Source organism: Lampris incognitus, chromosome 15 (assembly GCF_029633865.1).
Source record: "Lampris incognitus isolate fLamInc1 chromosome 15, fLamInc1.hap2, whole genome shotgun sequence".
NCBI classification, from domain to species: Eukaryota; Metazoa; Chordata; class Actinopteri; order Lampriformes; family Lampridae; genus Lampris; species Lampris incognitus.
The window spans coordinates 33,267,825-33,278,213 of record NC_079225.1 but is presented as its reverse complement, the minus strand read 5'-3'; the positions used below and the strand labels follow the sequence as shown (position 1 = coordinate 33,278,213).

The 10,389-nt window shown below is 42.6% G+C and overlaps 1 protein-coding gene across 1 annotated transcript; it reads left to right on the top strand.

The window, feature by feature from the left end:
* Positions 1-318: 318 nt before the first annotated feature.
* Positions 319-10,139, top strand: LOC130125328 (breast cancer metastasis-suppressor 1-like protein-A). Its single transcript, XM_056294879.1, has 10 exons — positions 319-698; positions 974-1,064; positions 3,046-3,173; positions 6,088-6,167; positions 6,541-6,637; positions 7,812-7,901; positions 8,388-8,452; positions 8,558-8,597; positions 9,064-9,193; positions 9,641-10,139. The coding sequence occupies exons 1-10, from the start codon at positions 563-565 to the stop codon at positions 9,756-9,758; spliced, it is 975 nt and encodes a 324-aa protein (XP_056150854.1). The 5' UTR covers positions 319-562; the 3' UTR covers positions 9,759-10,139.
* Positions 10,140-10,389: the final 250 nt, after the last annotated feature.

The following is a 10,389-nucleotide window of genomic DNA, read 5'->3' as shown; positions in this document are numbered from 1 at the left end:
AACAATACGTTTCTTTTTAACTTTAACATTCAAAATTGTGTCAATATCTTATAACTGGCTACTTTCTTTCCAAGTGGGGGTAATTATGGGATGAAATTTATTTGGGGGGTTGGCACAACTATACCAAGGGCTTTATTGACCTCTTGTGGTTGAAAAGAAAGCTGCACCTTTTCGCACCGTATTCTTTACTTCACACAGCGTTTCACTGAAAATTAGGTGTGTTGTAAAACCATTTAAATTTTGAGATTCTGCCACTTAAACGTACCCAAATGCTCCTTTTGTCTCTGTTTCTTTGCAAAGTATAGGGCGGGGCGCGAGCAATGGTTATGAGAACTACAATTCCCGACAATTTGCATTTCCTGGTTGGCCAGCTCCTGAGATACCGTTGGACAAAATTAGTACAAATGCCTGTGATTGGTTATGGGTCGCCATGTTTTCGCCGAGCCGGATCTGTTTAGATGTGGAGCTAGCCGGTTAGCTCTTGCGGCTAGTTACTTACATACCCAATTTGGAAACGTTAACACATCCCTCTCCCCGTTCATACCGGGTTTGCTCAATCGCAATGCCGGTTCATTCCCGGGAGAAAAAGGAGAGTAACCACGAAGAAATGGAGGTGGATTTCCCCGAGCAAGACGGCAGCAGCACAGACGAAGAGGACACCGTTAGCTCGTCTGTGTCTGAAGATGGAGACAGCTCGGGTAAGCGCATAAAGGCCTAAAATTCCAATTCACCCTTGGCCAAACATCAGACATGCTATGTGTATCTTTAAATCAAATAGAACAGGTGGATACTGGTGAGGGGATCCTGTGTTTTGACTAGCGTGACGGTTATCTGTCACACGTGAATATGGCATATGATAACTGACCATTACAGTGATGATTGAAAGCAACTACTGAGTGCTGCTGTAGAATAATCTCAGGATAGAGGTGATGACGAACCAAGCGTATTTCTCACCTGTGGTGTGTATGGACAGAGATGGATGACGAGGACTGTGAGAGGAGGCGGATGGAGTGCCTGGATGAGATGACCACCCTGGAGAAACAGTTTACAGACTTGAAGGAACAGTAAGTTTCCTCCATGTTGTGTTGAACAAATTATGGATCTCGCTTTCATACATACATACATATCAACTGACTGTTCTGCCTTCTGCTTGTTTACTTTGTAAATCGTCAATAAATTAGTTTTCAGTTTTCTCACTGTTGTGAGGAATAACTGCAGAGGCTTACTTCAGACAGGGCTAAACTCAACTTGGATGGATGGACGGATAGATTCTTTATTGCTCTGCATAAGGAAATCTGCCACGACCTGTACATTAAAGACTACAAGAATACCTCCATATGTTTGTTTACATATTCACGTCTATACAAACACATTGGTACACAGGTACTGCTACATACATGCGTACATAACATACAGAGGGACACACAAAAACAGACATGGATTCTCACTCTTTCAAGGGTATTTTGTTAAAGTAGCACCAGGTACCCCTTTGTTTTGTAACTTGTCATCAAATGGTTGCATACTGTGGGACAATAACACAATCACCGTTCAGACCAGTTCCCTAAGGGCCTTGTTGTTGCTTTGAATTTTGTCTGCCACCAGGCACGAAATCTCCCGGGAAATGTAGGGATTGCTTTATGCCACACTTCTATATAGCAATATTACTTTACCTTGTCTGTGAACATCGCTCCTCCTCATCCACAACAGCTTGTAAATAAAAGCATATCTTGTTGCGATCTTTCAAGAGAGAGGAGGAAAAAAAGCCCCTTCATTGTCTTTGTGACAATTGATGCAAAAGATGTTGCTGAAACCTGGTGCTGCTTTAAAGCTGCTATGGCAGAGGGGACAACGTTCCTACAAAAGCAGGCTTTTTCCAGGCAGTTGTTTCAGTTTACTTACTAAGAGGTTGAGGGTGGGAAGGTCAATATTTTGGAGGATAGTGTAAGTGATTCGGGTGAGTTTGTTCTTGTTAGCAGAAGTTAACATGGTGAAGAAGCAGATGGAGTGGTACAATAATATGGATTGAAGTGTATTGTATTTCACATGGACATTTGCTAAATTGTTGGTCAAGGAGTAGTGGTTCCCAATATAGTAGTAGATAGTTGAAGTTCCTGAGGAGCAGTTGGTTTCTGAGATGTTTTGGTGCATGCTCAAAAATCCAGGTAAGGAAATACCAGAAAGTTGATTCTGTACATCTAGACACAATGTTTATTGGGAGAAACGTTTCATCACTCATCCAAGTGACCTCCTCAGTCTCAACTGACTGCAGGTATCCCCATCCTTATAAACAATACAGTGGCATAACAACTGAAAACAACGATCAATTTCATATGCAAATATGGGTGTGACCATTAGATAGTTTCAATGATGGCCATGTGTACTATTCACAGAGGATTTGGGAATGTTTGCAATCACAGATGTAAGATGGTGACAGATATACTCTTAGCCCCCCCCCCCTCGGTTCAGGAATGGTCGTTCCCTCTTCCCATAGATGGCCTCTTTGACTCCCCATCTGTCGCCATCTTACAATGCTGTGATTGCAAACATTCCCAAATCCTCTGTGAGTAGTACACATGGCCATCATTGAAACTATTTAATGGTCACACCCATATCTGCATATGAAACTGATAGTTGGTTCGGTCATTGTGCAACTGTATTGTTTATAAGGGGATACCTGCAGTCAGTTTAGACTGAAGAGATCACATAGATGAGTGATGAAATGTATGTCAAACATATCCAGATGAACTGATCCAACTTTCTTTGATTTTCTTACCTGGATTATTGAGCATGCATAAAGACATTTTGTTCTTAACACTTGCAGAATAAAGCTTTAGAACCTGTATGACTAAGTATTAATATGTCAATGCTTTTGACAGAATAAATGAGAAAACACTTCTGAAAACTATCTGCTGACCTGAAACCTTCAGCATTTCACACAGAGAACTTGTAGTCACTGACCTGTGTGTTATGATTGCTTTGCTCAGGTTGTGACGGTGACAATGGTGTAAAAATTAAAAGAAAAAGTAATCTATTTTGTGTTCATAGGTTGTATAAAGAACGACTGAGCCAGGTGGACATCAAGCTGCAGGAGGTGATGGCTGGTTGTGCCCAAGAGTACCTTGAGCCTTTAGCCAACCTTCAAGAGAACATGCAGATCAGGACCAAAGTGGCTGGTGGGTCTAAGCAAAATTTCAGTCTTCTGTCAGATATAGGCTTTGATTAGAGATTGAATAAAGAGTAACTAAGCACTAATTTTTTTTAACCTCTTTCCCTACTCACAATTTGGAAATGGTGAAAAAGGGGTGCAGAACAAGATGACAGTGATGGTGATGTGGGGGGTTGAAGGTGGCAGTGCTGTAGCAGAACATCAAGCCCCTATATCACACAAGTCTACCCAAAGAGTTTTATAGGCCAACCATGGTGTTTTGCCTTTCTGCCCGCCTTATTATTATTCTCATGTGCTACACGGCTTTCTATGTCTTTGATGCCCCCATATTAAGGAGAACATTTGGAGGGGGTTTATTGCAATGTTTGTTTTCCTAGAGTTTTTTGGGGGGGATTTCCTTACCCCCTTTTCTCCCCAATTGTACTTGGCCAATTACCCCACTCCTCCGAGCCGGCCCTGTCTCTGCTCCACCCCCTCTACTGATCCGGGGAGGGTTGTAGACTACCACATGGCTCCTCCGATACATGTGGAGTTGCTAGCCACTTCTTTTCACCTGACAGTGAGGAGTTTCGCTAGGGGACATAGCGTGTGGGAGGATCATGCTATTTCCCCCAGTTTCCCCGCTCCCCGAACAGGTGTCCCGACTGACCAGAGGAGGTGCTAGTGCAGCGACCAGGACACAAAACCACATCCAGCTTCTCAACCGCAGACACGGCCAATTGTGTCTGTAGGGACACCCGGCCAAGCTGGAGGTAACACAGGGATTTGAACTGGTGATCCCCATTTTGGTAGGAAACAGAATAGACCGCTACACTACCCTGATACCCCCTTCCTCAGATTTAAGATTAAAGCAAAGGTTTTTTTTTTGAGTGCTTACCTCAGATCACTATTTAGGTCACACACATCATTATAAACTTCACTCTGACGTGAGGCACATTGGTTTTAAAATTGGCATTCCAATGCAAAAATAAATGTTGGGCCTTAAGTCTTGGAATATGAATCAGAATGAAAATTTCATTTATTATTTATGAATAGGATAGAAAATATATTATTTACCAGCATAGCTTTGGTAGCAGAAGTGAATAGTCCCACACTATTGTGCCTAACATAATTCTTTTTACCTTGTCTTTTGAGTGTCATTTTCAGAAGCAAAGTGGAAGAATTTGAGCCTGAAGAATCAGCTGCCCTTCTAAGCCCATTATTGTTATCACTCTCAAGCTTTCTACACCTTGGAAAGGGTTGTTTCCAGTCATGAGTCTGGCGTTCTGGTTCCACTTATGCTTGGCAGCCTTAATTTGTTGTTAGGCCATCCTGAGATGTTGTTGTTCGAATTCAACGAAACACCTATTGTGGCAGGAGCCCACTTGATAACCCCAAAGTCATACTTGCTTATAGCACCCCCTTAATGCCCTCACCCACCCACCTATTCCTAGACCAGCTCTTTACACAGAATAGTTGTAATTTAGAAATAATTGGCAACAGGAGCAGCTATTACTCAGCAGTACCAATGTCAATGTGTGAAACTATTCAAAAGCAATGACTAATGAGATGCTCTCCCAAGCTTCAGTCCTTCTTCTTCTTCTTCTTCTTCTTCTTCTTCTCCTCTAGCTGCTGTCATTAGGGATCACCACAGAATCATCTGTTTCCATCTCTTCCTGTCCTCTGCATCTTCCTCTGTCATGCCAGCCACCTGCATTTTCTTCCTCACCACATCCATAAACCTCCTCTTTGGCCTTCCTCTTTTCCTTTTGGCTGGCAGCTCCATCTTCAGCGTCCTTTTCCCAATATACCCAGCATCTCTCCTCTGCGCATGTCCAAACCATCTCAATCTCACCTCTCGTGCTTTGTCTCAAAACCGTCCAACCTGAGCTATCCTTTTAATATACTTATTCCCAATCTTGTCCATCTTCATCACTCCCAATGAAAATCTTAGCATCTTCAACTCTGCCTCCTGTCTTTTCATCAGCACCACCATCTCGGAGCCATACAACATAGCTGATCTCACTACCATCGTCTAAACCTTCCCTTTCACTCTTGCTGGTACCCTTCTGTCTCAAATCACTCCTGACACTCTTCTCCACCAACTCTACCCTGCCTGCACTCTCTTCTTCACATGTGTTTCACACTCCCCTTTACTTTGAAAAGTTGACCCCAAGTATTTAAACTCATCCACCTTCTCCACCTCTACTCCTTGCATCCTCACCATTCCGCTGTCCTCCCTCTCATTTACGCATATGTATACTGTATACCATCTTGCTCCTACTGACTTTCATTCCTCTCTCCAGTGCATACCGCCACCTCTCAAGGATCTTCTCAATCTGCTCCCTACTATCACTACAGATCACAATGTCATATGTGAACATCATAGTCCATGGAGACTCCTGCCTGATCTCATCCATCAACCTGTCTATCACCATTCCAAACAAGAAAGGGCTCAGAGCTAATCCTTGCTGTTACCCCACTTCCACCTTAAACCCATCCGTCATTCCTACTGCACACCTCACCACTGTCACACTGCCCTCATACATATCCTGCACCACTCTTACATACTTCTCTGCCACTCCCGACTACCTCATACAATACCACACCTCTCTCAGCACCCTGTCATGTGCTTTTTCTAAATCCAAAAAGACACAATGTATCTCCTTCTGATCGTCTCTATACTTCTTCATCAGCATTCTCAAAGCAAACATCGCATCTGTAGTACTTTCCTGGCATGAAACCATACTGCTGCTCACTAATCATCACCTCTCCTCTTAACCTAGCTTCAACTACTCTTTCCCATATCTTCATGCTGTGGCTGATCAACTGATCTTAGAAGCTTCAGTATCTTGGTAAAATGTCTCATCTTCCCTAAGCAGTGTCTTTTGCAAGTCTTTACATATACTTGATCTTGCATTAAGTTCCTATGTTCTTTACAGGAATCTACAGGGAGCTGTGCTTGGAGTCAGTGAAGAACAAGTACGAGTGTGAGATACAAGCGGCTTGCCAACACTGGGAGGTGAGAGATCAACAAGTACTTTTGATTCAGTTGGGGTAAAAGTTCAGCAGGAGTATATTCTGCAAGTTTGTTTAATTTCACAGGTAAATATTTGCAAGAATTTTAAGTTTTTTAAGGAAGTGAATCCCCCCCACTTATTTAATCTTTTTATGTAGTGTCCTACAATATGAAACATGTCCAGTATGTTTCATATTGGGATTTTGTTCTTGTTATCAGTAATACTATTATTAAAATCAAGGCTTTCCACTATATGACTTACTTGGATGACTGAGCTGGCCAAAACAAGCCCTTCTGTGAAAATCGCCAAGCCTTCTATGTCCTTTGCTAATGATGTCTCCTCTTTGTCCTTGACCACTTCCTGTTTGTCTTCCAGAGTGAAAAGTTGTTGCTTTTTGACACAGTGCAAAGCGAACTGGAGGAGAAGATTAGAAGGCTGGAGGAGGACAGACATAGTATTGACATTACCTCAGGTACCTACAAACCACAGATCAGCTCATAGAACAAACACAGATTTTTTCCCCCCACTGTATTGTCTATCATCTGTTTTGCTACGGGTTGGCAGTTTACTCCAGCAAGGGACGTCCCTTGTCTGTGGCATACTGAGCGATTTCAGAAATGCATTTCTAGTTTAGGCGCTTCGGTTTCTCTCTCTCTCTTATGCACTTAATACTCATGCTTTAGCTGGCTCCCTACACCAGCTTTAGCTGATAACCTTCAGCGTCCATTTGATTATTGTTGATTTTCTAAGAAGGTCACTCATTTGTACTTGGTTTTATGTTTCTGAAGAACTATAACATTGTCCGTGCATATATCAAAGAAGGTTGAATCAGTTCATCTGGATACAGTTTATTGACAGATACGTTCCTTCCTTCAACTAGGTGACATCTTCAGTCTCAACTGACTGTAGGTATCCCCACCCCTTATAAACAATACAGTACAGTACAGTTGCATAACGACTGAAACCAATGACCAGGTTCATATGCAAATATGGGTGTGACCATTAACTAGAGTTTCAATGGCCATGTGTACTATTCACAGAGGATTAGGGAATGTTGCAATCACAGCATTGTAAAATGGCGACAGATGCATATGGCCACACCCATATTTGCCCATGAAACTGGTCGTCAGTTTCGGTCGTTATACCTGCAGTCAGTTTAGAGTGAAGATGTCACTTAGTTGAGTGATGAAATGTATCTGTCAATAAACATTGTATCCAGATGAACTGATTCAACCTTCTTTGGTCTTCTTACCTGGATTATTGAGCATGCATCAAGACATCTGTACATATACATTTCAGACTTGACACCATCGATGCAACTCAAAGAAACATCAACTCTTTGGCAAATCTATTCATGTTTACATTGGAATATAGTGGTTGAATATGGTCATTGGAAGTCAACAAACCCACCTCAGTGCTAGATGACATTAAATCTTAGTGATTTGAAACTACAGTGAGCTTAAATGCCAGGTTTATTTACTGCCTTAATCCTAAAACTGATAAGAGGTGGACTGCTATACTATTTTGTGCTTTAGTGCTACTTTGAAATGTGTGTAGTGAAATGGCAGCAGATACACTACAGATGAGAGTGACATGGGAAGTCACATTATTTCCTTTCTCTCAAATCTCTCCTTTCTGCTTTACAGAGTTGTGGAATGATGGTTTGCACTCACGAAAAAATAAGAAAAAAGACCCATTCTGCCCCGTCAAGAAGAAGAAGCCTGTTGTTGTTTCTGATATCCTTGACTTTTGCCCTGCCCTTGTCTTGTTAATCCCGTTGTTTATCTTCCCTGGGTTTGAAGAAACACTTCTGCCACTGAACCCTTAAATTATGTTGGGGTTTTTTTCAATGAAAAACCTCAGTCCTGGATGAAATCTGTGCAAGTATGATGATATCTGCATTTACTGATATAAATCTGCCCTTAAGGTGCTCCTGCTGGTTGAACTCTGCTGTAGGCGGTCCAGAATGGTTGGTTACGCATTTAAGTGCTTTTGTCCACAGACACATCATACGAGCAAAAAAAGTGTGAATGTTACTGCTCTCGCCAATCAAAGAGACAGTTTAATCCCAGCCAACCTCACCCTCTTTATATTATGTGCTTTTAGCAACCGCCCTATGTCCTGTTGTCAAGGATGAGGAAGGGTGTGGTACAGCTGATACCGGGGGTTACTCTTTAACATGTATTTTTACCTTAAAGTGTTTTCCTTAATTTCTTTTTCACGGCCATATATTGTTTACATGCTGCAAGACCTGGATATTCTTGAAGACTGGACAGCGATACGAAAGGTATTAGTATGCCAACACACATGGTTAATGGTTGCTAATGTGTCTATATGGAGAGCTTGTCTTGTTGTTATTTGACCTTTTGTGTTGTGTCTGTACCTCCTGCAGGCTATGGCATCACTAGGGCCGCATCGGGTGAAGGTCGATGGTAAGAATTTCTCCTTGTCCTTTGTTGCAGTCAATATCTGGCTCAGAGACGGTATTGACTTGCAGTTAGTCTGAAAGTTGAGTTGATTCAGTGTTCCCAGTCTTCAAACTACCAAGGCTCTTGATTAAGTGGCCACACACTAGCTTTTTGGAGAAATATGTCGCAAATAAATTGTCTTTACACTCACCTTAGCTCTAGCTTGTCCTTTCAGTCTTATTTTGTGGTCACGTGTAATTGATTTACTGCTGTTTTTTTCTTTTCTCTCTGTATTTATCTCTATCTCTCCCCCTCTTAATCCTACACACCCACATGGTCTCGCTGTCTCTCGCTCTCGTGCACATGCTTTCTCTCTCTCGTGCTTTCTCTCGTGTGCTTGCTTTGTTTCTCTCTCTCTCTCTCTATCTCTCATGCACATGCGTCCTCTCGTGCACGTGCTTTCTCTTGCTTGTTGGCTTGTTTGTCCCAGCCCCTGCTGTGAAGCCTGACAGGCACCACCACGTGGCACGCTCCGAGGATGGACGCCTTTTCTATGACAGCCAGTGGTACTGCAGAGGACAAGCTATCTGCATCAATAGGAAGGATGAGTACCCCACTAGGTGTGTTTGTGTGTGTGTGTGTGTGTGTGTGTGTGTATGTGTGTGTGTGTGTGTGTTTGTGGGTCATAAATTGACTGTATGGGCGCTCGTGAAAAAGTGAGGGAGAGATTTCTAAAATTCATTTTCATGGTTGGTGACATCAGCCAAGCTTTGACACTGTTTTGTATTTGCCTCTGCAATTGTGTTGTGTCTGAGTATTACATAATGGGCTAGTCTGCTTGAGTTGAGAGGTGGTAGGGCTTGCTTTTTTTTTCTTTTTTTTTTAAATAAAGTGCTTCCTCATAGATATCCTACTCTGTGTTGGTGAGTGTGTGTCGCTGCGTGTACATTTGTGTGCCAAAAGTCCATAGACATGGAAAGTTCTTGCAACAATATTTGCTATTTAACATTACTTAAGTGGTGTTGTTTTAACATCGTTTTATGTATGTGTGTGCTTTTGTCCTTTAGTGCCATCATCACTACCATTAACCATGACGAGGTGTGGTTCAAGCGATTGGACGGCACCAAATCTAAGCTCTACATCTCCCAACTGCAGAAAGGCAAATACACTATCAAGCACTCCTAAACACACACACACACACACACACACACACACACACACACACACACACACACACACACACACGTCCATTCTGCACTCTCACCTTCTATTCTCGTCCTCTTTTCTCTTTCTGTCATTATCCCAGCTCTGTCAATACTTGCCATACATATGGAGATACACACACACACCAAAATAAAGCTCCACATATACTTTAGATCAAATATACACACGCATACGGAACCTCACTCTCTCTCCCTGTGAGTAATCATCATGAACTCTTTATCAACTGACGTCCTCTTTAGATGCTCTGGAGAGGGGCTGCGCTTCTCTGTAAATATGTACGTATGTTGATATTTTGATGAGGTCACAAAGTGTCATTCTCTCTGGAGAGGAGCTCAATGAAAAGTGCTGCTAAAAAGGGGGAGGGGACATGGGGTGGGGGGTGGGGTAGAACAAAACGGGGGGGGGAAATGACAATGGTTGAGAACTGTGAACTGCGGAGCTGAAGTTGCGTGCCTTTCTGAGAAAAGACTGTTGCCGAGGCGAGGAGAGTCCTGAACTATCAATGCGGTGAAGCCTTACTCTGATCTGTCCTGGCAGTAAGAGGAACCAGCGGGTCTTGGTGGGTCGGTGAGTGATTGAATGAGTGAGCTAG

What these genes read in the sequence shown, in the direction of transcription:
- LOC130125328 (XM_056294879.1), top strand. Translation starts at nt 563, where the DNA reads ATGCCGGTTCATTCCCGGGAGAAAAAGGAGAGTAACCACGAAGAAATG. An exon ending in TGAAGATGGAGACAGCTCGG is followed by an intron (nt 699 to 973) that starts GTAAGCGCATAA and finishes GTGTATGGACAG; the next exon opens with AGATGGATGACGAGGACTGT. An exon ending in AAGGATGAGTACCCCACTAG is followed by an intron (nt 9,194 to 9,640) that starts GTGTGTTTGTGT and finishes TTTGTCCTTTAG; the next exon opens with TGCCATCATCACTACCATTA.